Source organism: Phyllostomus discolor, chromosome 13 (assembly GCF_004126475.2).
Source record: "Phyllostomus discolor isolate MPI-MPIP mPhyDis1 chromosome 13, mPhyDis1.pri.v3, whole genome shotgun sequence".
Classification (NCBI taxonomy): domain Eukaryota; kingdom Metazoa; phylum Chordata; class Mammalia; order Chiroptera; family Phyllostomidae; genus Phyllostomus; species Phyllostomus discolor.
Window position 1 is genome coordinate 46,349,721 of NC_040915.2, and position 25,855 is coordinate 46,375,575.

The 25,855-nt window shown below is 44.8% G+C and overlaps 1 protein-coding gene across 5 annotated transcripts in view; it reads right to left on the reverse strand.

Annotated features, from left to right (window-relative positions):
* HECTD4 (HECT domain E3 ubiquitin protein ligase 4) overlaps positions 1–25,855 on the reverse strand; it is a 154,528-nt gene that overhangs the window by 52,076 nt on the left and 76,597 nt on the right. For 3 of the 5 annotated variants that reach the window (XM_036014939.1, XM_036014938.1, XM_036014937.1), the window contains exons 18-39: positions 24,643–24,767; positions 22,740–22,893; positions 22,129–22,229; positions 20,322–20,520; positions 18,063–18,209; positions 16,850–16,954; positions 15,571–15,734; positions 14,224–14,457; positions 13,008–13,200; positions 12,714–12,818; positions 12,161–12,249; positions 11,623–11,798; positions 9,522–9,657; positions 9,280–9,421; positions 9,011–9,177; positions 6,765–6,911; positions 5,682–5,866; positions 4,284–4,437; positions 3,111–3,391; positions 2,713–2,902; positions 1,236–1,317; positions 16–218 (exon numbers count right to left, since the gene is read on the reverse strand). In XM_036014939.1, coding sequence (XP_035870832.1) covers positions 16–218; positions 1,236–1,317; positions 2,713–2,902; positions 3,111–3,391; positions 4,284–4,437; positions 5,682–5,866; positions 6,765–6,911; positions 9,011–9,177; positions 9,280–9,421; positions 9,522–9,657; positions 11,623–11,798; positions 12,161–12,249; positions 12,714–12,818; positions 13,008–13,200; positions 14,224–14,457; positions 15,571–15,734; positions 16,850–16,954; positions 18,063–18,209; positions 20,322–20,520; positions 22,129–22,229; positions 22,740–22,893; positions 24,643–24,767 — 3,479 coding nt within the window. The remainder of the gene's footprint in view (positions 1–15; positions 219–1,235; positions 1,318–2,712; positions 2,903–3,110; positions 3,392–4,283; positions 4,438–5,681; positions 5,867–6,764; positions 6,912–9,010; positions 9,178–9,279; positions 9,422–9,521; positions 9,658–11,622; positions 11,799–12,160; positions 12,250–12,713; positions 12,819–13,007; positions 13,201–14,223; positions 14,458–15,570; positions 15,735–16,849; positions 16,955–18,062; positions 18,210–20,321; positions 20,521–22,128; positions 22,230–22,739; positions 22,894–24,642; positions 24,768–25,855) is intronic. The other 2 variants (XM_036014941.1, XM_036014940.1) reach the window with 1 other exon arrangement.

Below are 25,855 nucleotides of genomic sequence, written 5' to 3' on the forward strand. Positions count from 1 at the left end.
TGTGGGAGGCTTTACCTGGCCAGTTCGGAGTTCCTCTCTCGGCAAATGGACGTTTGGGCGGTTTTCTTCTTGTCTCCCGTGGACAAGCCACTCACGGTCTCCGGGCTGACGGACTCCACGGGTGGCCCGACACTGACAATGAGGCCTGACTGCGCCCACTTGGTGGCCTTCCGCAGAGCAGCCGCGGCCTCCTCCGTGATCACCTCGCAGCAGCCGCCCTGGGGGTCGGTGTGCAGACACTCGGTACCCACGCCACTCTGCTCATCTCTCTGTGTTGTGAAGCCTGCTTCCCCAGCTACCAGAGCAATCCCGCCTCACTTTTAAGCATTCAGATATTCAGATATTATGTGTGGGGGTGAAGTTCCCTAAAACACCCCGGGTCCTCACCTAGACACAGGTAATTGTGCGTCTTCTAGAGTTTTTCCATGCAAGTTCTGAGTTATATAATCACAGGTCACTCTACACACAGAATTTTTCCATTTATTTCTATCAGTTATCAAAAATCATGACTGTATTCCTATGTTGGTATATAAAGTTATCTGACTTTAATTGCTTATAGCTGTACAGTATGTCATTATATGAACATTTAACTTTTATAATTAAAACATGGATTTGTGTGATTTATAAAAATCATTATAATTCACATACAATGACTTCTGTAAGCAATCACCTGGTTGTGTGCGCACAGTCCATGCTGTTTACACGGAGAGCCGTGCAGAGCGTGGCTGTCTCTGGATGTGTGAGTAGCCCTGTTGCCCTCACCCGGAGGAGGGTGGGCATTACCAGTCTTTCTTAACCTGTCTGCCGGGTGAGAAATGACATATGGCTGTTGTTTTTATTCCCTTCCTTCGTTTATGTATTGCATAATTTGTGAGCCTGGGCATACTTTTGTACTTTGATAGGCTATCTGTCTTTATTTCTTATTACCTATTATTATTTTTTAACCACCTTTCCTCTATTATCAATTTTAAAGTATTTTAGGCTGTAAAACTCTTCGCAGAGCGAATAGAAACTTTCTAGTCCAAAACCAAGAGTTTTCTTCTACTTGTTAACATTAATGACAAATTGGCTTTACTTATCTTGAAAATGTCCTCATTAAGCTACTGACTTCAATCGTCACCCTGCCTCTTTGTGGGAACTGGAATTAATTTAAAAACTATCTTGTGAAACCTGAAGCACGGCAAACGCTCTATACTCGTGAGCCTTGTCGGGGCCGGGTTCTCCATTAGGGTTACCTTGGTCATGTCCCGATCCATTTTCACAACTTTCTCCATGTTGGCGCCGGTACCGAGTCGGAAGGGCCGTCCTTCGGAGCTGCTAGAGAGGGAAGGCAGAGGGAGGCCACGCTCAGGCGCGGCCGCAGCTGGGGCTGGTGGCCGGGAGGCAGCCCAGCAACGGTCAGGCCACCATTACGGGTTTTTAAAATTCAAAGAAAGAATCAATTTTTCCAAAAAGAAAATGATCTATTATTGCTTAATTATAGCGCTTTAAGGAATCAAAACAGCTGATTTTAAGTAGAAAGATAATTACAAGCCCATGTGAGAATGATGTACGAACTAAGGAGCTGAACGAAGCCGCGAGTCTGAACCTGCAGTCAAGGGAAGGGAAGGCAGGGCACGTCCGAGGCGCTGAGGAAGTGGTCTGAACCCCACAGTGAGGGGACTTCGCCGACAGCAGGGAGCTGACGCCTTGGTGTGAACGACCAGATTTTCCTTTCTAATAATTCAGCCTCCTCTGCCACCAAAATTATACTGTGACGTTTTGCAATGCCCAAGAATGTCTCTTGGAGATCTCTTCCTCTAAGCACTGACCTGCTCTGACCCTGCTTAGTTTATGCCAGCAGCCCATTAGCGCTTTCAGTTGCCATGATGGCAGACGGGGGACCCAGTTATGAAGATGACACCACCATCCAAGCATCCGTTTGAAGAGAGGACTCTTCCACCTGAGGCATAAACACCTGCTCTACATTCCCTTGTGCTCCATGGCAGGCCTGCCCATTGTCCTGGATCTCACTAACGGGCCCCCACAGGTTTGTGATCACTGGGTAATAACGATATATTTCTACTTCCTTGTTAAGCAATCATACCATTCATACTCCAATGAATTAAAGCTTTAAAAAAGTTTCTCGCTCAGTGGATTGAGCGCGGGCTGCGAATCAAAGTGTCGCAGGTTCGATTCCCAGTCAGGGCACATGCCTGGGTTGCAGGCCATGACCCCCAGCAACTGCACATTGATGTTTGTCTCTCTCTCTCTTTCTCCCTCCCTTCCCTCTCTAAAAATAAATAAATAAAATCTTAAAAAAAAAGAACGTTAAAAAAATGTTTCTCTTATTTCTGCACCCCAGTTAATGGCATCCTTAAATATACCGATGGTTAAAGGACGCCAATAACATTGCATTATTCCTTCTCAAAGCCCAAGTCACACTGCAAACTCCCCTTTGGACACAAACAATACATTCTCAACAGGGTTCGCTCTCTGTTGAGTTTAGAGAGACAGTACTGAGCTGTGATTAAGTTGTGGGTAGAGGGGCCTGTGTCTGCATTTCAGCTCAGCCTCAGTTTCTCCATGGATAAGAACAGGGACGACAGTAATAGTGATTACGTCTCAGATTTGCTAAGAGGGCTGAGACAGCTGATGTATGTAAGGGGCTTAGCACAGGGCCTGCGACATGGTTTGTGCTTGATGACATATAGCTATCACAGTCATTGTCACCTTAGTAACGGTTGGAGAACTTCATGCGATGACTGGTCCTCCCGCTTGTGGATAAAGATGGAGAGCTTGCCATCCACTGCTTCACTCTCTTCTCCAGGATCTTTATCTCCTTTTAGGGAATTCTTGGGACTGGTTTTGGTCAATGTAGTATCCGGTTCCGAAGCGGTTGGAGAAAGAACTGTCTGACACCCTTTAAGCAAACAGAAAAATCGCAATGCAGTTTGTGCAGGAAGAACACTGGTTTGGAGTCTCGCTTCCGCCCGCTCTCCCGCTCTGTCCCTTCTCTGTCCCTTTTATCATAGAAGCACACAGCTGCCATGCGGACAAGGGAAAGCCCGGCCTGACCATCCACAGAAGTGGGCACCTCAGTGCCATTCTCCCGTCCAAAAGCTACTCACCTGGGACCACGTAATCTGCCAGCTTTGCTAAGAGTAACGAGGCGATCTTGGATGCTGGGTCACTGGGATCCTCCTGCTCACTGTTCAGGGAGGGAACAGAATAGCTCCAGGGCGGGAGCTCCACGTTCCCACAATCTTCTACGCTCATTAGCGGGAGCGCCGCCCGGCACAGCTGCAGGATGATAAGGACCAGCTTTGGAGACGGACGTTGGTCAAGCAGCAGGGAGAGCAGTTTGGACACACACGCTGGCTGGCTTAGGATGGCTTTGCCGATGTGACTCCTGGAAAAGAAGGAAGAAAAGGTACACAATGTTGGGGATGCTGGCCTACAGAAATTCAAAAGCAGAAGGTCCCTAAATGAGGTGAAACCAACGGATGACTTCAGATTTCATGAGGAAGACAAGGATTTGGCACTATGCTTTCATGAAGAAGAATGAAGGGTTTGGGGTGTTGGGTTTTTTTTTTGTAATTATCTGATGAAAGCTCATAATTGACCAATAATACTTAAAAAGAAAGATTTTTGAATATTTTCTGACCCCTGATGTTTACTTAAATGAGATCCTATGGTTCAGCACGATTCACAGAGCACCAAGACGTAGAAACCCACTCTAGGAGGCTTACGGTTCAGTCTTTCACTCCTTTTCTAAGGAGTACTTTAGACTAGTCTGGGATCTGCCACAGCTGAGCCCGTCGTATTGCACTAAGGAGAAAGCAGAGTCCAGCAGAAGCCAAAGAACCAGCAGTCCCTGTGGACGAGCTTTCGTGGGCCCCGTGGCTCACACATGACGGTAGTAAACCTCCGCAGAGGGCTTCTTCTAAAGACACTGCATGAGAAGGAGTTCATCACAGGTCCTGACTGACTATTTTTCAGTCTTGCTAAATGAAGGTAATGGTTTTTGGTTATTGAATGCAAATGCATAAACTTGAAGTCTAGCAGATGTTACCAGAGTATTAAAGCAAATGATAATACTTTGTAATCATCTAAATCCTCACATTTTCAAACTACGTACTACTTTTCAATGACTTTATTCTCTACTGTTTTTCTTGAGGCAGGAGCATGACGGAACAGCCTAGTACTTTAGATGGTTCTAAAGACAAGGACCACCTGAAGGAATCCCAGTTACTCAAGAGGAAAGCCAGCTGCTCCCTGGGCTCCGGCTGGGCCTGCCGTACCTTGAGAGATCGTTGAGGAGGCTGAGCACGTCCTGCAGAGCATCGTTCCCAGCAGCCTGGTTCCCACAGCACTCAGTCGCCCGGGCAAGATGGTTAGTGAGAAGGCTGGACACCTGACGGGCCAGACCTGAGTGCACAGCCTCCGTGGAGCCGCCTGCAGAGGGGAAGACAGGAAAGGCCTGGTGAAACCCCAGGAAGCCACGGTGAGCCTGCAGCTGTGGCGAGTGCTCCCTCTTGGCCTCCCTGTGTTAAAGCCCTCCGCGCTGCCTGCCCCTGCCGGATCCCTAGCACAGCTGTCTGTAGAAACCTGTGGCCCCACAGCACTTTGTATTCACCTCGGTCATGACATTGACTACCCCATAATTATCTGTTCATTGGCCTACTTCCCCCATTGGACCACGTCTCTCAAGAGGAGGAACAATGCCTTATTCGTCTTATGCCTGGCTCTCAAGACAATAAAGTGTATGATGAATGAACAAGCATAAATAAGCAAGCTATATACACAGCTGGGATATTATGTAGTAATTATCCTTCAAGCTTATTCTTAAAATCAGATTGGTAACTAAAAAATAATGTGAAAAAAGCACCTTGAAAGTGCAACTGGAAGACTGTTTCATAAAATATTTGTTTGGAGACTGTTAGTAGTGTTGACAAGAAAGAAACAAAAATGTCTTCCTGATTTCCTGGGGTTACTATGCTTCATCAGGGTGGTTATCGTGTGTCCCCCCTCCCCCCAGAGCTTTACAGTGACATGATTAACAAGTAAGAATTGTGTATGTTTAGATTGTACAATGGGGCTTTTTAAAAAGGTGTGCAACCTGATTATTTAATATACATATATATTATGAATGATTCTTCCCACAATCAAGTTAACACATCCATCATTTCACAGTTATCTTTCTTGTGTGAGTGGTGAGAACACTTAAGATTTCTTTTCTTAGCAACTCTCAAGTATACAATAAAGTATTAACTGTCACGTGTTGCATTAGATCCCCAGATCTTATAACTGAAAGTCTGTCCCTCTGGCCAACATCTCCCCATTTTCCTTTCTCCTAGCCCTTGGTAAATGCCGTTCTACTCTCTGTTTCTGAAAGTTTAGCTTTTTGTATTCCACATATGAGTGAGATTACTCAGTATTTGTCTTTTCGTGTTTGGCTTATTTCACATAGCATCATGCCCTCTAGGTTATTAGGCTCTTGTTTAATGTCACAGTGTCGCTACAGATTTTCATAGAATCGTGCTGATGAAGAGGCTCTCGTGAAATCATTAACTGATTAAACCCAGCTGATGATGTTGTTTAACACAGGCTCTCTTTTCCCCATCCAGCACAAATACTTAATAAACAAACACGTCCACAGAAGAAATCAATGCACTCCCGAAAGGAATCCTGCTTCTTACCTTCTTCTTTTTCCCACTCAACGCAGCGGTTGGCAAGCACCTGGAAGGCTGCCCAGGCCATGGTGGCCACCTTCTGCTTCTTGGTCTGTTTCTCACTGGAGCTGGACTCGGTCTGACTGCTCAGGCTACACAGTCGATCCATGAGCTGGACAAGGCCACTGCGCACCAGGCACTTCTCCTCGCTCCTGGGAGGGCGGGAAGGGTTGCACAGAACAAACACGACTGATCAGCCCTCAGGAACCTCTCACTCAAGACTCAGGTTATCAAAGAAACAGAAAACATGTTGGTGTAGTTTTGGGCTATGACTCACAACACTACCATGTATAAAGGAACACAGAAATATTTTTGTAGAATTAGGTTTTCCTTCATAAATAAGGAACTTTAAGTTCTGGTTTATTTGTAGAGAATAGCAAAATAAAAATTGATGGCATCAACTCAAGGTTGCCATAATAGAAAAATTATATATTTTTAGCCCTGGCTGGTGTGGCTCAGTGGATTGAATGCCGGCCTGTGAACCAAAGAGTCATTGGTTCAATTCCTGGTCAAGGCACATATCTGGGTTGCAGGCCAGGTCCCCAGTAGGGGGCGCATGAGAGGCAACCACACATTGGTGCTTGTCTCCCTCTCTTTCTCCCTCCCTTACCCTTTCTCTAAAAATAAAATATTTTTTTTTAAAAATTACATATTTTATCACAAGGGGATTCAAAGAATGACTTCATGACTGCTTGATGTCTTCAGACTATTAACCAGATGACTAAGAGAAGAAATAGATGTGCATATGCAAACAATTTTTGTCAAATATGCAAGTAATCTCCTAGGGGCCTTTTTCTTTCCTTCAAATCTCTCCATTCTGTCAATGTCACATAATCTCTAATGGCCACTTTTGATCATATAAGAACTCAACAATAAGGAATTTACATGGTAATTTTAAGTGTCAGGAGGCAAGCTCATTTAATTGGGGTGATAATGTCACTGGATAATCAAAGCAAAACAACTCCATTTTTTTAATTAAAAAATATTTTTACTTAATCGATTCCATTGTGGTATAACTCACATACAACAAAAAAGCATTTCCTTGCTCACCTGGTGTACGGGATGGTGCACAAGAGCCCAATGCTATTTGCACATGCAATAGGGTAATGAGCACACAGAGACACCACGGAGGTCATGGTCTCGCCAAAGGCTTCCTGGACCTGCTCGACCATCCCACCACAGGTTAGTTCTTCAATTCTGTGAAACAGAGCAAGAGTCAGCCTTCCGGAGCCGCGCATAGCAAGAACAGTGATAGTGACTGCAAGAGTGGAGAAGCACGCCTGAGAAGCCAGGAGGGTCTGCCAGGAGGGTCTGCCTGAATCCAGAACTGAAGGGACCTTCCCTGGAGGCCACTGGTGTTTCCCAAACTGCAGGACACAGACGACCGCAGGGCAGGATTTCTAAGTGAGCCTCCAGGACAATGGCCACACTCAGCAGAAGTCTGGGGACTCCTAGGCTGGGTAAAGTTAAGCACGGCTCTCTACCTCAGAACTTCTCAGAGCTGTACGAACTTCAAGCCCATAGTATCTCTGAGAGCAAGAGGATAGGACCCAAGATTCCCTAAACTTATTTAATAATGAAACCATTTATTTGAGACACATCTACAGAGTTCCATGTAACACTGAATACTGTACATGCAATGGTACTAAAGAATGCCGAGACCCAAATGGATGAGCTAAGTGTCCTTTTCAAGTTCAAGTTCAAGCTCTATCAGCAGAGCATGAGAATCTAGCTGATATAAGACTTTCCCAATGTAAAAACAAAACTCAGGATAGATTCGACTAGTAATTGCTATTAGTTGAGAACTGGAACTATGTAGGATTATAAAGATATACAATATAATATCATTTATAATAGCAAAAGTAAACAAAACCTAAGGTTTAAAAATAGGGAGTTGGTTTAATAAAGGTTCAGGAATATGATACAGTCCTATAGAACCACTAAGAACATTATAGGAGATACGATATCTGTGGTTCAAATAAAGACAGAATACACTAAAACACTAATAGGTTTTACCTTAAGATACTGGGTTAACATATGATTTACACTTCAGGGCCTTCTGCCTTGGTTCCATGTCTGACACACGACATTAGTAACTGAGGGGAAAGGAGGAACGCTGCCAGCGCCACGGATTGTTCTGGAAGTGAGCTGTGGTGCTCGGGGGTACTCACTAAGCCCTCTGGGCACCCCTGTGGTTGGGTGGGCAGGTGACCAGTCTGGGTAATGAGGGGCCAGACCGACAGCGTTGAGACGGCGGTCTCTGCTCTCCCCGGGGCCCTTTGTGATCACCACGGGCCAAGCTGGGCCTGGGTGGACATGAGTAAGGACTAAAAGTTTGTTTAAGCCACTGAAATTTTGGGCTTGTTTGCTTCCAAAGAATAACCTGGCCTCTCCTGACTGACAGAAGTTTCTCAAGACATTCACGTCAGCTCTCGGTGAACACATTTCCTCCAGCCACTGCCCTCTGCTTGCTGGCCAGAATTCCCCAGGAGCTGCCAGGGGGCACAGGCAGCCTCCAGCAGTCCCAGCCCAGGACTTGGAGGAGAATGCCTTTTCTATGTCCATCTGAAGAGTTTGGAAGCCCAGTAGGAAACTAGCATAGAAGAATTCCTCACAAATAAATTATAAAACTTCCTTCAAAGTTAGTATCTATGATTATGTTTTTAGAAATCAATCCAGTAAATAAGCGCAAAATTACACAAAAACATAGGTATAAGGATGTTGACTAAAGCACTATTGCTAATGCAAAAACAAAATGGGAAAAAGGAAGAAGGAACAGAAGAGAAGGAGGGGGAGAGAATGAAGAAAGAATGAACCAATGTGTCCCTCGCTAGGGGGTGAGTTCGATAAAACAAAATGCAGGTGACCATGCGATGGAGGTCCGTGAAGTTCTCCAACGCTCTAAAGCAGACCTGCATGTGCTGACACGAGAAGACAGAGATACCGAAGATGCACGGTGCAAACAGCTCAGACTGCAGTAAGTCAAGTATAAATAAAAATCACACACATACACACTTATGCATAGGAAAGAACTAAAGAGCTATTTATCTGTGTGTAGTTGATACAACAAGCTGTTAATAAGCAACGGAATTTAGGAGGAAAAGATGAATAGAGAGACTTAGTTATGTACGCTGAATTTTTTACAAAACCATGGACTACTTTTATAAAAATAAAGATATAATATTTTAGGGGACAACACAAGCAAATACCACTGTCTTCGGTTTGGCCCCAAGGACAACCTTTGGAAGGGCTTTTGCCCATTATTCCGACAGTGTGGACCAACAGGAACAACTGACCTGGGTCCTCCCTGAAGAACCATCGTCACTGGACCCACAAGATGCGTCACTCCCCCGACTCGCACAGCTGCGGTCAGCAGTTCGCGCATGTGCACCAGGGCCTGCTTGCGAGTGTTTCCCCGCCGCCACCTTGTCTGTGCGGCCAAAAGGAAGCTGCTGCTGGACACCTGAAACGCACGAGAAGGAGGTACACCTGACTCTTGCTGACCGTCACAGGGCTCCTGTGCTTTCTGGGGCTGTTCGTCTGCAGTCGGCAAAACGGGACGTACAGCTTGGTCAGGGTTGGTGCCGATGAAAGCAAACAGCTGGCCCAGCAGGACGCTGTAGGTGGGCTTGTCCCTGCTGTCCTCGATGGCCAGTGACTGCAGGAGCGTAAAGGAGCTGCTTCGGTGGCTGGTCACGTGGCGCCGCCTGCATTGGACCCCAAACACAAGAGACCCTCAGGGAGTGCGTTCTGATGAAGAGCCTTCGGGGGCATGCTGGGATTGAACCTTGGCCATTAGCCGTTTACCTCTGATTTGCTCTAGTAAATTCCAGATCCTCATTCCCGATCATTTCCAGGTCGGAAGGAGCGGACATGCTGCGAAGGAAAACAGGCTGCCGCACAGCGTGAGCTATCACCTTTGTCTCGGAAGCCGATTTACAGGCTGGAACAGAACGGAATAAAAGGGTTGACTGTCTGTCATCCCAGGTGCTGGGCGAGCAGCAGCAGCTAGACCTGATGTGGAACTACCAAACGTTCTGAGACGTCTTCCCTTTCTGGGAGCTCAGCCACCAAACCAGCCAGCAGAGCACAACTAATAATTTTAGGCCAATTTTTAAAAATCTCGATATTAAGTTAAAATGATCTTAGCTTGGAAAACTAAAATATTTTCATTAAATTGGATGCCAAAGGCTGAAAAATTCATTTGATTTCATAACTACCAGTGTTCACTTTAATATAAGCATTTTAAAAAGCAAGAGAGGACAGAGAAAGTAATTTCTGGAAGCAAAAATTTCTTAATTCAAATAAATCCAGATCCACTTTTTTTTCAGAGATGCCCTTTGTTTCTCCTTTAACTCAAGATTTATTTCGCTGACTTATTACCATCTGGAAGCATCTCTGCTTTGGTCATAGTTGTGATATGTGAGTACATATCACACTTGAGCTAGAATGTGACCAGCCCCTTCCTATAAAATATACTCTTTAACCCTATCCAGGGAAATCGCTATTTTATTTTATTTTTTAAATAAACACCGGAAGCCCTGGCTGGCGTAGCTCAGTGGATGGAGCGCGGGCTGGGAACCAAAGTGTCCCAGGTTCGATTCCCAGCCAGGGTACATGCCTGGGTTGCAGGCCATAACCCCCAGCAACCGCACACTGATGTTTCTCTTTCTCTCTCTATCTCTCTCCCTTCCCTCTCTAAAATAAATAAAAAAAGAAAAGAAAAGAAAAGAAAATCACTGGCTAATCATTTGGTGTGAGAAAAAAATATTAAAAAAATAAATAAATAAAATAAACACCGGAAGACAAAACTACATGTAATGAACTGCTAAGGAAAAAAGATGTTAAGAAAGTAGAGAAGCGGTCATTTTGAATCTGTCTTAAGAATGGTCAGATAGCCAATCTTAAAAAACATGATTGTGAATGATGATATCTCAGGAAATGATTGGTCATCGTCTGATACCAAGATCCCCTTAGAAGGTGTCACCAGCCTTAGTGAGGGGTTAAGTCTTTATAGGGGACGGTTCATCAGCTGACGGCTGATGTGGCCCAACCACCCCGGCAGGCGGCCACGCAGCACACTTGGTGCACTTCCCCGGGTGCTCTCCGGGAGAGCACCCGATCGTTAGGGCCAGAAGCCTGGGAGGCAGCCTGGGTCTCTCTCCCAAGAAAGAGAATCCCTGGGTGCTCAGCTAGGGGGCAAACGAGTCTGCTTGCTCGACAGTGTCCATCAAGCAATGGGCTGCATAACGTGACGTCTTTCATTTAAGAACACGTTTGTTCAATTTGTTTTCTCGGGAGAGGAATCAACACTTGTTACCATGGGCTTATGCCCAGTGTTGTGGATCTGGCCGAAGTAAGAAAGTTCATTGATTTCCCTGAGAAACATATTACAGGCTAAGAATTAAAATGTGATTCAGGAGAAAAATTAATAGTGGAAATTTCCACCAGAAAATTGCCACTCTTTGTAATGCCAGAAGTTTCCACCTAATAATTAAAGATGAAGTGCAAACTCAGCTTCAAGAGGAAAATATGCGCCATTACAAGATTCACAGTACCGACTATCTCCTTATTTATATACGTTACTATGAGAATGACGAGCCAGCAGCTAAAAATAGGGGCATGGAATTATACAGATACACGTCACTGGGCTCCTTAGATGCTCCCAAGAAAAACGGGACGGGGCAGGCAAGGAGGCACCCCTGGGGCCCAGCTGCCCCACAGACCACCACATGAATTCAATGGAAAGCACTTCTTGGCTGGAAAGAGTAAAAGGCAAAATAAAAAATGTCGAATTTTTCTTCCCTTCTGGGAGCACACAAGAGTGACTTTTTTCCTAAAGCAGCTTATGCCCACGTTGTGCACAGACTAGCGCGGGGGCCGGTGCAGCGCCGGCTCGGAGCGGTACCCGGTGTCTCTGCGGGGGTCCCCGAGGTGCTTCTGGTGAGGCCGGACTGCGCGGCGATGGTGACGTGCAGCAAGAGCTCCGCTCGGTTCATTAGGCTCTTCACCAACGTCTTCGTTTTAGCCAGTGGGTGCGAGGGTTTCTGGACGAGAGAATTCACCTCTTGCAGGAACTTCTCCCTGTGAAGAAAGGCTCGTGTGCATTTAGTCGCTCTCTGGTTTACCAAAACCAAAGTTTCTCATCACAAAGGGTCGGAGAAGACAGAGGAAAACTAAGCAGAAACTAAATACTGCTCACCACCCTCTTTCCCCATCTGAGGGGAGCAGTGTTATAAATTGTGGTCAGTTTTAGTTCTTTTTGCCCAGTTTCAAATGCCATGGTGCTAACTCTTGAAGGTTAAGATAAAAAGCTCCAAGTTACCAGACGACTTCCAAGTCTGAAGTATTGAGTTAATGCACACTATTTTTTAAGCATCTGTTGAGACTAGACCGTTAGCACCACAGGAATAATTCAGCTTTACATAGTTATTAACATCACTAACCTCAGAGATAGGACCATGTTTTCAAGATCATTTCCATCAAAGGAGACTTCCTTCATTGAACACAAAAGTTCTAGTTCTTTCATTTTGTTCTAAAGAAGGAAAAATCAAGAAAAGATGGTATGCAGGATCTGCAAAAGCTGAGTTTTACTGTACATGTTAAGAATAATAGAAAATTTCAGGGGGAAAAACACCATCCTTGGTCCCTCTTTCTATGCCAGAAGCACATCTGTGAGTTATTATTTGATATTTTAATTATTAAAAATTGTACTGACCACTTTCTAGGGATTTCTTCAGTGCTTGTAACTCTGCCTTTGGTTTATTTTTTTAAGGCTTGAAAGCACAGTTTGATAATGATAACTTCTTTATAACACTATTAATCATTTAAAAACAACAAGCAATTCATTATTTGTACTACTGACACACGGATCTAATTGTATTTAACATTTGGGGTGCGCGACTTTCTGAGAAGCGCCCTGATCGTCCCTCCGCACGCTGGCGTGCGCACTGGCGCCGGCCGCGCCGCCGCGCCGCGCCGCGCAGCAGGACCGCGCACCTCGTTGAAGTGGTAGTCGTGGAAGAAGGGCGCGTCGTTCTCCAGCTTCCCCTGCGCGGCGTCGTCTGCCTCACTTTGCCATTTCTGCTCCAGCTCTGCAACGCTCTGGCACATCCGAACATAGGACGATGTGAAAATTGATAGAAAGGAAAAACAAGTGCTGTCCACAAACTTGGAAGTTTTAGTCATAACGATTTTTAAAAATTCAGATCACTTTGTAAACATTAAATTTCTAGGAAAGAAATTATTTCTAACAGTTATAAGAGAAATGTTGGTGTTTTAGCTTTCATTTACCTGTAGCTGTCTCTCCATGGCACTCAGTTTCTTAAAGGTCTCGCCCATAATTTTACATAATAAATCATATTCCTCAGCATGTTCTTCTTGATACTGGAAATTTATTAGGGACTGGAGTGCATCAACCAAGTTCAAGTGCTTAATAACACATGATACCACCATTTCCTCCATCACATCTGGCTGAATTACTTCTCTGTGGTTACAATGGAAAGTAGTCAGGTATATGCCATGTGCTCAACTTGCCAATACTTTTTTATAGATTAAAAGGACATAGGCTTTGATTTAAACATATTAAATATTCACCACACCTCCTTTATTCCAATAAAGAGGCATGTACATTATATGATAACTTTCCTATCAAGTTGGCAATAATTAAATATTTTTCATGATAAAACTAACACTGGCTGATAAAACTGAAAATCAAAATGAAAGACGCTATGATTCACACATTTTGAGCTATAGTCCCATTAGAGCTGGAAGAGGTCTCAGGCTAAAAGAAGACCTTTGGCACCATTTACCTACCAATGAATTTTATGCAGCTTATGGCTTGTGGTATTTCGTGTGTATGGATGTTGGACTGAAAACAATGGTGCTTCTGTACTTTCTCATTTTAAATTTCATCTATATTTTAAATTTTTCTCTGAAATGACTTATCTTGCCTCAGAAGGCAGAGCAGAGCCTGCAAAACAGACTTCACTTTAAGCAACAACACCTCAAAGGCATCTGTAAGGTTTCATGTTCTAGAATAAAGACCCCTCCCTCACCGTCTCTCTAGGCATCAAAAATAAAGGAATGCCTCTATGAGAAAAGATGATATGGAAATGAAAAGTTGATGATTATTAATAGCAGGTCACACCCCCTGAGGAAAACCTAGAACCTGTCAAACAGGAGCATGCATCAGAACCATGTGGAAAAGCTGTGAAAACAGAGATGCCTGGGCCCAGCCCCAGGGGTCCCAACTCAGCAGGTGTGAAACGGGGCCCAGAACTAGCAAGTCCCCAGGGGCTGCTGGTGGACACTGCTGAGTGGAGGCCCGCACTGTGAGCCCTGCCAACCTGAATACCATCCGGGACATTCCCCAGGGTGCTTGGTTAGCAGTCATTAAGTAAACACAAAATTAAAGTTCATTTGCTAGACTCTAAGACAGATACCACCTTCAACTGTTTAAACATTTTTTTTTCCATTGGGAAAAAGGAAATGCTACATAGCAACATACTTTATACTCGGTCTAAATTGAGGTCTAGCACGCCCAGAAATTTCCCTGAGCTTTATCATGATTCCTGGAGGCAGTCTGATTCGGGGCAGGTCAAAGTAGTTTCCCACTGGAGGCACGAGGATGTCAGAGGGGTAGGTGAACTCCCTGTCTTCCTCGATGGTCAGAGGCAGCGGAGACGGGCTGGGAGTCAGGGCAGGGGAGATCACACCATTGGCCTCCACCTGCCATTGGCACCTGAACGGAAAGAAAAGAGTTTCTTCTCTTGCTCTTCTATCTGGGAAGCTACTTAAAGTTTGCAGATTAATCAAACATATGAAGGATCACGTTATGTGTTAAATATTTATCAAACCTTCTCTAAAGAGAAATTAGCATATTATATGAAACCATATCTTTGGGAATCTACCTCTTTCCCAACATTTTGACCCAGGGATCCCACTTCTGGGAATATACCCGAAGAAACCAAAAACACTAATTCAAAAGAACATAGCACCCTTATGTTCATTGCAGTGCTATTTTCAATCACCAAGACATGGAAGCATCCCAAGTGTCCCAAGAGTGGATAAAACAACTATGTGACATTTACACAATAGAATACTACTCAGCTGTAAAAAAGAAGAAAACTACCTTTTGCAACAGCATGGATGGATCTGGAGAACATTACACTAAGTGAAATAAGCCAGTGTGAGAAAGACAAATACTATATGATTTTACTTACATGTGGAATCTAACAAACAAACTGAACAAGCAGAACAGAGACAGACTCAGAGAGAGAGCAGGATGGCAGCTATTGGTGTGGGGTGGGGGGAGGTTAGGGGGTGGAGGGAATCAAGCAAAAAGGAAAAAGGACTCCTGGACACGGACAACAGTGTGTTTGATTGCAGTGGGGAGAGGGATATAAGGGGGCTAAGTGATCATGGAAAAGTACAATAAAAATTTTAAGGAAAATAAACTTTTAAATATATAAAAATGTCGAAAGAATTACATGTTAACACCCATACACCCACTGCCTAGCTTCTTGAACAAACATTTTGCCCTGTTTGCTTTATCTCCCATCTGCCCATTCTTTGGGGGATCCTTTAATTTAATTATATAATATTTGTTGGGGAAAAGCTTATGCAGCTCAAGTCTGTAATTTCAAATGAGTAAAGTACGGGCCAGCAGGCCCTTTGCTGTGATTTCCACTTCACTTCTTAGACACAATGGCACCTACGGGATTGTCCGGCAGCGGGTACGGTCAGCCGGGAAACACACTAAAAGTAGTTTGCCACATCAAGTCTGTTTTCCTTTCTTTTCCCAAGCCCCTTTTCCTTCGTGATCACATCGAGCGCCATCTGAGCCTTCTGTTACCTTTGCAAAAGTTTGGACCGCAACAGCTCCTGACAGGCTTCTTCTTCTTTGGTGATTTCTGGTCCATTGTAGAGGATTCTTAACATGGAACAAGCTAACACAGACAGACCCAAAGCCAGGTCCACCAGAAAGGGCAGGCCTCCTGACACGTCCTCGGAAGACTCCTACAATGCAGACGGGGCAAATCACACTGGTCAGCAGATGCAGCGGAGCCCCCGCGCCGGCGTCTCCCACTGCCCTGCCCCCACCACAGGGCTCATAGGGCAGCACAGAGCATCGTCGCGATGGCACACAGGGACAGCACCCAACAGCACCGGCAGATAGATGGTGGTGCTGAATGACCAGAGTGAAGTCTCAACGCAATTCAGAGAGAGAAGAGCCGGTAAGCCTCTATATCAGAAATACCACAAAACTCATGCACGATTCTTTGGGTGGCTCCCTCTCTGCTTTGCCTACTGGGGTATAAGTCACTATTTTGTTTTGTCACCTCCAGCCTCTGCTTGAACAAAGATATTGTCAGTGATGACACTGAATTCACTCAATAAATACTTACTGAGTGCCTACTGTGTACCAGTCATTGTTCTAGGCGCCTGAGACAACAGCAGAGAACAAAACAAAGATACCTTCTCTCATGGAGCCTACATTCTAGCAAAGCGCTCCACTCCAGAGAGCCTTAGCTTGGTTCAATTTAAGCAGTCTCCCAATCTGAGCTACACTTCACAACCCAGGCTAGTAAGCTCCTACTATGCCTCCTCTCTCTCTCTCTCTTTTTTTTTCTGGATAGGAAAAGAATTTATTTGCACAGATTCTGGGGGCTGAGGAAGGGAGGGGGGAATAGCTTTTGGGCACTGCTATTAAAAAAAGACTAGATTAAATCTACTCACAGACTCTAACACAAATAATTAACCAGAGAAAGATCCAGTCTAGCAAGAAGAGCCTTTGGGAATAGAATGAAAAGGTCAGACCCTACTATTGTTAAAACCAAGGCCCAAGTGCTTTGCCCTATGGAAAGGCATTGGAGGCAGATCACCCCTCCAGGCTTTGAGGACAGAGCCCCGAGCAATGGATTCTCTGTGCAGCTGAACTGATTTGAGGTCACAGCTCATTTCACTCCATAAAACTACTACCTACTATGGGTAGTCTACCTCCTGTCAAATGGGAGAGATGGATGAAACGGTAGCTCATATTCTGCCGCATTTCCAAGGCAAATATGATGCGTGTAACCAAGGCACAAAGGAGAGAGTACAGTATGCCCACAGCAGTGGTCGGAGTCCAGTACCTGGGCGCGGACTGTGCAAGCAAAGCCCCACATGGCTTTGTCAGGAGTGTTGTGCTCACGGCCACTTCTCATTTCAAAGGAGAAGGTGACTGTATCTCCTTCCACCTTAAAATTTAAGGGGGAAAAATGCAGTTTAAAAACAAGACACAGTTTTCAAGAGAGCAATGAATTTCAGAGATTTACTTTGAAAAGGACCACAACAATATTTTACTCCTTTTCTCACTGGCTTTTTAAATTCAAAATCTATCCCCTCTCATTCAGACCCCAACCTTACAGGTATCTCTCCTGACCAGGTAGCCTTTGGGATGAGGCATCTGTGAAATGGGTCACAATTGCCTGACAGCAGAATCAGAGGAAAGGTGAACCAAATCTTAAGCATTCAATAAGTTCCTCAAATTTCTATTCTTTCTGCCCTCCTCCCCCTCTCTGCATGTCACACCTACTGTGCCAACCAGGTAAGCAAGTGGCCAGTATCTGGAAGAACACAGAGCCAGTGCTGGGAAAGCTCGCTCTGCAGTGTAGAAGCAACAGCATGAATGAGGAACAAAAGGCAGAAAAACAGCTGACAGTGCTGGGCTGGTCCAGCTTGGGATGCACCTGGACTGGCCCCGGAGGAACCCTGCTGTCTGGTGCCGAACTAGAGGATGCGTAACGTATGTGAGATAGAGGCTCTGGGAACAGACTTTGGAGAGGTTTTCAGAATGGGCATTTCAGTTCATATCCATATTCTGGGTAGATGTGTCGTACACGGGGCCCGATTGCAAAGCATGGGTCAAGTCTTATCAGTTTGAGAATGGATCATTATTTTTGCTCCAAAGGCCCACATTCATCTGAAAACATTCATTCCACAACTTTTCACTTCAATGGCTCTGTGGGTCCAGGACACTCATCATAAGGGAGTCTAGACAAGACGTGAGCCGGAAGGACGAGTGGTCCTTTGGATGGACAGGGAAGGAAACACTGTGACCACCTCAGCCTTTGTGGCGCTGAGCAACCTGTGGAACAGGCTCTGGAGTGGGCAGGGGTCTGACGCCCTGGAAGGGAACAGAGGCTTGTTCTGCACGAAGCAGTGACTTCACAGGCCTGGCAACGTAGCCCCACCTCCACAAAATCCCCCGTGGCAAGCTTTGTTTTGAACTCTCGCTGATGCACTTGGGCCCATGAGGAATCAAGTCCACCTTTCCTAGGAAGCGAATGGGACTGGACGCCATACCTTCACCAGGTCTTTCGGCCAGCCGGTTCCTAAGACGCTACGGCTGCCGTACCCCAGGGTATTGCCTCCGTACTCAGCAACCTTCCTACTGTTTGTGTTGGGCCCCGCGTAGATCACCAACTTCAAAACAGAAAATAGACTGTTAGACTGTAAAAGAAAAACAAAAACAACATCTACAAATAAAAAGGCTGCAGAAGATGTTTGTTTAAAAATACATTAATAACCAGGCTCAGGTGTCATAATATAACTAATGTTTTTTAAAAATACAACTGATACTACTAGGTTGAATGCCATTGGCCACTGGTATTTACAGGGCAGCCACAGAATGATAACAAATATCACCACAGTTTAACTGACTTGGGGACTTCACACTAAAATAGTTATACGCAGCTAATATATATACACACATATATTTTTAAATAACCACATGCAATTCATAACTAAAAGGAACAGTTTGCCCTCTTAAATCTTCCCCAAAATTAATAAAGTGAGCAAATATAAGTGAAAAGATGGTAATATGTCATACAACAGCAAAATAAAAGCAAAAAACCCCCAAAACCTTAATCAATGAGGATGTTAAAAAATGCAACAAATCGAAAATAAGCCATACATTCCTGTGCAAGAATATTGCTTCATGGTGTATAAAAAAAATGACCCAAATATGGGCCAGAAAGGGGGCTGCTTCTTCTTGGGTCAGTTTTCATGTATCAACACTTTTCTTCCACAAAGGCTATTAATTTACACCCACCTAACCAACTTTCTAATATGCAGGAGAAGCATTCAGAGGCCATTTGGCATTCAAATACTTTCGCAGGAAGAGCACAGCCCCCGCTTCTTTAAACACCAAGCCCCGTCTTGCGGTGTGGTCCTGTGGCGGGTACTCCGACGGCCCCCTGTCTGTGTAGGGGAGGTCCGAGTGGACCTGGAAGCGGCACTTCCAGCCCTGGACACTGATCTGTTGGTGACTCCTTACCGAAGCCACACCACTGGGTCTTGCACCACTGGGACCGCTGGGAAAGTAAATGTTACCTCTGTCCCTGTAGTCAGTGGGCATTGTTGGCCTCCACATTTAACACTGACGTGTACGGCAGGGGGAGGCTGCATGCACCAGAAGTTGCAAATGACTGGTGTTTAAAGGAGAACCAAAGTGACACTAATTAAAATGGCAACCTCTTTCATTTCCATTTTAAACAGCCGTATCACCTGAATCTAGGCAACGGGGTAGCTAATGCCAGGAACTAGGAAGCGGTGCAGACCGGTGCCAGGAGATAAAGTTTTTGAAAGGCCCACCAAAGGCCACTTCTCTCACTTGCAGCGAAGGTAAGTTTTGGGGGTAAGTATTAGCCCCTCCAGACATCTGGGATCTTCACTAGCCTAAGATAATGGGGATGAGGATTCTACAGTTTGCCCAGGAGTGTGTTTTACTTCCCACAGTAGAGACAGTTAAGAAGTCCTTTATCTTTTAACTTAAAAATCTCCCCTGTTGGGACTGAAGACCATTTGCCCTTACACAGTTCACAGAGGACAGATACAGCAGAAAGCTGACGATTCACATGAAAATAGCCCTGTGTATGTACAAAGATATTAGCTAATCCTTCAGTTGTTCCTTTGTATGTTACGTATCACAATTTCTTTAGCCTTTCCTCCTAAGTTCAACCTAATGATTTACAATGCAACAGTTATAAATAGAAGAAAATACTATAAGCCCTAAAACACTTCCTTTTACTTATAATTTGGTTCAGCCACCAGGTTGGAAACGACACTTCCTTGAAATCTATGTGGACCCTGAGGTCATGACAAAGAATAACTGGAAAAGGATCCAAACGGATCCTAACACATCTGAAATCCTGCTAAAAAGCCACCTTCTCCCGAAAGACACATGAGAAGCCCCAAGAACTGGGCAGTGAGACCTTTCTAGATGGAAGGACACACACATGTATAGCAACTGCGAGCACAGAGGAAAGGCAGGAGGTAAGCAGAATGGAACATTTTCTTTGATTCGGGTCTAAACTCTGAAAGCTTACAAAAGCCCGCTTTCAACATGCCATTGAAAAACACTGTTCTCAGAGTGCAGAGGTGCTGGCTTTCGGACGCCCCCAAACACTACCCTTCGAGGCGTTATCTCAGGGCAGTTCTCCTAAGAGACATGTACAGACAGAAATAAGTCAAGAATGGTAACCAGCAGCAAAGAAAAATAAGAAGCATCTGAGACACCAGCTTATCGGAGGGGGAAGCCATTCTAAAGCAGTTCGTGCTTACTTTGTCATAGTCGTATTGTGAAGAGCATCTGCTGTCAAATCGAAGGTACAGGCAGCGAGCTCCCGGGATGTGGACAGTTTCCTTGAACTTGTAGTTGTCTCTGACAGGGTGGACTGTCTCCACAGTCTTGCCAGCAGCCCAGGGAGCAGGAATCTTTAAACCAGTGAGGAAGCCTGGCTCTTCCTTCTCTTCCAGCATTCTAAAACCAGACAAACAGAATGCGACTGAGTTTAGCAGCAAGGACAGGAAAAAGAAAACGTATACGATGAAGAAGTGTCACTCTAATTCTCCACAGCGTGCAGTGTGACGACATTGTGGCCTGACACAGTGGCGATCGGAAACATTAAAAAAAAATCCTGTATTTAAGGCTCTTTTCTTAGATATTCTTGTTACACAATATATTTGCATTCCCCCCTCCCCTTTTTTTTCAAGGCGGAAGCCCAACTCATATCCAAGAGAGAACCTCGCTCTCATTTAAAGTTACTCGGAAAAAGAAAAGGTACTATAAAGGACTTTTAAATTGGCCACTTTCCAAATCCTATGGGATCAGAATCCTATAAAGGTTCCTTTTGTTGATATCTAAATGTCAATTGTCGAACACTCCATGAGTCTACACAACCAATGTTTACTGAAGTTTTTACTAAAGAAAGGTGCTTTTGAAGTTGCTCTCATCCACTGTAACTGAATTCTCGGGGCGTCACAGCCCAAGGCTGTGGAATACAGGCTCCTAGAGCTGCACTTGGCTGCTGTAGAATTCTCTTTCAGCTCTGTGCTATCCAACAGGGGTAGTTCCTTAGTAAAATGTGGCCATTTAAATTAAATCTAAATTAAATACAATTTAAAATTCAATGTCTTGGTCACATTAGCTACATTTCAAATACTCAGTTAACAGCATGTGGCTGTCATCAACAGTACTGGAAAATAAAGATACAGATTTTTATCACTGCACAAAGCTCAGCTGGATAGCATACTATTCTAGAAAAACCTGTAAGTCCTTCCTTTCTGATCAATGTTTTTCAAGACAGCTTTAGTGAGCTGTAATTGACATGTAATAAATTGCAGATATTTAAAGATTATAAATTGGTAAGTTTGGCTGTATGTATACACCAGGGAAACTTCCTCCTTCTTCTTAATCCAGACAACCACTTCTTTGCTTTCCGTCACTACAAACTAGCTTGCGTTTTCCAGAGTTTTATATAAACAGGATCATACAGTATGTACTTTCTGGGGGGATCTGGCTTCTTTCACTCAGCATAAGTAGCCTACGATCCATCCACACTGTTGAACATGTCCACAGTTCATTCCTTTTTACTGCTGAGTAGGACTTCACTGTACGATTGCAACACTGTGCCTATCCCTTCACCTGCTGATGGACATTTGGGTTGTTTCTTGTTTTGGGCTATTCTAACTAAAGCTGCAATGACCTTCATATACCAGTCTTTCTAAGAATCTAGGCTTTCTTTTCTCTTGTGGAAATGCCTAGAAGTGAAATCGCTGGGTCACATGACAGGTTTATGTTTAACTTTTTAAGAAACTGTCAAACTGCTTGCTAAAGTCCTATGTTTTATATCCTGATCATTAGTATTTGACAATTTGTCGATTTTGAACTAATCTCTTGATCAGTGGGGAAATTCATTCTAACCAGTTCCTAAGAGACTACAAAGCAAGTCTACCGTTATCTGTAAAACTGTGTCCCTGACTCCCAGCTGGAGAGCCCTTACTAAAAACCACTGTGGTGAAAGAAGCACTAGGCTTTCACCAGAAGAAAACAAGGCAGGGGTTCCTGCGAGGAAGCAGCTTCGCTCACCTCTCACCAGGGAACAGCCTGCCCTTCTGGTCTGAGGCACCACATGGGGAACAGCCCACCTCGGCAAAAACTGGACACTGGGTTTTAAGCAGCAAAGCCGTCTGAAACACAAAATCATCATCATGCCTTAAAGTGCTTACTGTCAGTTATCTGGGGGGTACCAGAGCCAAGCTGAGAACTCGCACTTCAACCATCTTTCTGCAGCCCTAGTCTGCCCTCTTTCACTAAGAAGTGCTTTGCCACTTAGACCACGTAACATCAGTTTACTCAGCGCGGGAATGGAACATGCTGATGTTGGGTACCAATAGCCAGCAAGGACTCAGACGAAATATCATGGTGGGATCTCAGTAGCCTTTAGGTCAGCATTTCTACAGCTGACCAGCAACGAGTACTTGTGAAAAGACTGCAGTAAATAATTAGTCAAACAAATAAAATATTTTCTCTTAATGTTTCAGTTTACTTTTATGACACTGTTTCTTCATTCCACCATTATTTCCCGTGGCTGCTGAGAGTCATGACTCTAGTGGTTCTGCCTTCAGGGAACGCATGCGGCCGCAACCTGAAGTGGGCCGGCCGGAGGGCCGCTCACTCTGGCGCACCAGGGGTCGTACCTGACTGGTATAGAGAACCAGCTGCACCAGCTGAGGCATCAGGGCGTCGGCCATGGTCAGAGTCTGCAAATTCGGATGCATCAGGGAGGTCAGCAACACTGGAAGAAGGTGCCCAAGCATAGTAGCCTTAGTAACTTGTTCCAAGCCTTTTAACCTACAAGAAGTTTAAGAAAACACACAGGTTAAGCAATTCCTAATCATGTGAAAAAGCAACCAACATCATCTTTATCTGACAAAATCTCTTAAACTGCATTTTCTTGAATTACTGAAGCACTTAAAATTAAGAGCAATTCAATCCACAAATTTCCCATGTTCTACCACTGAGGGAGGAAACAGAAATCTCAGATTTCATCTTCAACATGATTTTGCAAAAAAAAAAAAAAAGAAGAAGAAGAAGAAGATTGCATGGTGCATTTCGCTGCACCTTTGAAGCCTTTATAAACGGACCCTCTACGTAGGTAAGCGGCCCCGCGAGGCGGTTACCGTCTGCAGAGCCCCCTCAGCCCTGGGGCTGCCCCAAGTCTCTGCCGGTGGGACAAGGAGCGGCCACAGCACCAGTCCCCCTGCCCTCGGGAGTAACACCCACTTCCGGCCTGGAGAAACTGGCTCACAGGGGATACAGAGGCAGGCACGTTTTCCATTCATCCTTAAAATCACATCCCCCTTCAGTTTTATTGAGATCTAACACTGTATAAATGTGAAGTGAACAATGTAATGACTTGACATATGCATATACAGGGTCCGGCAGAACTAACACTGCTTGAGTGTGGTGGGTAGGGTGATATGGGTGTAGCAATTTATAGTTTTAATTTGAACATTTCACCTACAATGTCATATGGTGTGCTTGAGTATGACACTGTTATGTTACAGAATTACATGCACATGATTGTGTAATAAAAGATTTTGTAACAAAAAGGTGGTGTTATTTGTGCCAGACCCTTTGTTGTGAAATGATTACCCACTCACATTCTTAATATCCTAATCTTCAGCTAGGAGACTTAATGTATGTGACTCGCCCAGAGAAAGATGTGGGTTAGGTAAGTTCTCTAAGACCATCCAGAATATTGGGACTGGAACCGGAACCAGAACTCAGGCCTCCCAGGCTCTCGGGCTGCACGTCCCCCCAGCGCAGATCTGTGCCACGGGCCAGCAGTGGCCCCTACAAGCCTTAACAAGCCCAAGTGCAGCGCCTATCTGGACTACATTGTTCTCAGTTCCAACCTGCCCACCTACTCCCAGGGCGAGGCCAGGAAACGGGGACATGAGGATAGACAGGGTTACTGGAGAAAAAGTTACACTGCAGGACTGTTCTAGAACAACATCTTTAACATTAAAATCATCAACACAAGTGGCATGTTAAGTCAATCTCTACCAGCAAACCACAGGAGAAATTTAATGGGGAGAACCAAGAAAGAGTTTTATTACCGGGATGAGAAGTTTACCCTCTATAGAGGTCACTCCTACGTCTGCAGAAGTAAAACAACAGTAAAATCTTGAGATACCATGTTGACATTGTCTTTTGCACAGCAGTTAACTGCCTGTCTCCCTAAATCACTGCGGCCTCCCCAACAAACTCACCACGAGAAAGCTAAGTGCCCGCGGCGCTGAGTGGGCTAGCCGAAGCAAAGGCCCGCTTGGGACTAATGCTGGTAGAAGACCCAAAGGTCAGGGATGCTGCTGCCCCCCTCAACCTTGCCAGCCTGAATCCACGACTGTCAGCCCTGTCATATCTAAAAGCCCCATTGGAGTTCAGCTGCACTTGCACACTGCCGTTTCCGCCTATTCTCATAACACTCCATCTGTAGTAACTGGACATCTGATGCTCTGCTCTAAAGGATTTCTCTTTCATAAGCAAGTTCTTCCCGAAGGGCAGCAGGTCACACTTCCCAGTCCGTGTCCTCACCTCAGCTCGCGGTCGGGTATGTCGCTGTTTATGAGGGCAGTCGTGACCTGTTGTAGCATTTCCAACACTTCGTCACATCCAGTTAGGATCTGGGTGGCAAGAGCCAAAACACTGACCTTTAGCTCCTAGGTAGAAAGTATCATAATGTTATTGGTAAGCTTTGTGATGATTATACACTCACAATGACAACATGAAATGACATATTTTATGATGCATTTCCAAATTAAATAATGCGGTGGCCAGAATAAGCCCAAAGCAGTAAGTTCCGCTAGGATGGCAAGTAGCAATTTGATTTGGGAGGCTAAGGTCGGGAGTGCTGACAGAAATACGCAGTATTTCCCGGGAGCACAGCAAGTCCCCAGGAGAAAAGGCATTTCTCCCATCCCCTCCAGCACAAGAGCGCTCCCGGTGGCCAGCCCGGAAACTGTCCAGGTGGAGGATTGCCTTGGGTGGTATGAGGGTAGCTAAAGAGAAAAACAGAACAGTAAAAGGCGCATGTAGAGGCGGTGAATAAAATGAGACAAAAACACAACATCCTGAAACAGTACAAGTGACCTTTTCACTTAATGTTTTAAACCAGTACACTTGAAAACAGGCCCGTTAAAAATTCAATTAAAGTGGCAGGCAGTCACAGGCTATTAAACACTGAAAATAACTATTAGAGAGTTCATGGGGGCACAAATACTAAATAATGTAAGAAACGCTAGTTCAGATCATAGAAATGTTTAGTTCGCAATTATTTTCTATTAAGAAATATAACCAAACTCACTCTTTCGGTGAAATGTGTGGTGGCTTTCCCCCCAGAAACACTAGACAACCCCATTTATTCTGCCTTTACCAAGACCTGTTTCTTTCCAGAGGTTAATTAAGCATTTATAAACATGAGCCTTCCAAATAGAAAACACTGGTGTTCATGGCTGGGATTTTCTGGGGTTTCTTTCTTTCTTTTCTTTCCTTTTTTTTTTTTTTGGTATTACTAAGAGAAAGGGAACCCTGGATTGCCCAGACAAGATAAATCACGGTGTAAGCGGTACTGATCATCTGAGCCATCACCTGCTGACTGCACGCCTGGCGGGGGCACAGGGCCACGCACTTTATTGCCTCGTCTCTAATGCTCACAGCAACCTCGCAACAGACGTGTTACTGCCCCTTTTACTGATTAGGAAACTAAGGCAAGAGAAGGTGATAAACAGTAGCAGCAATTTAAATGATT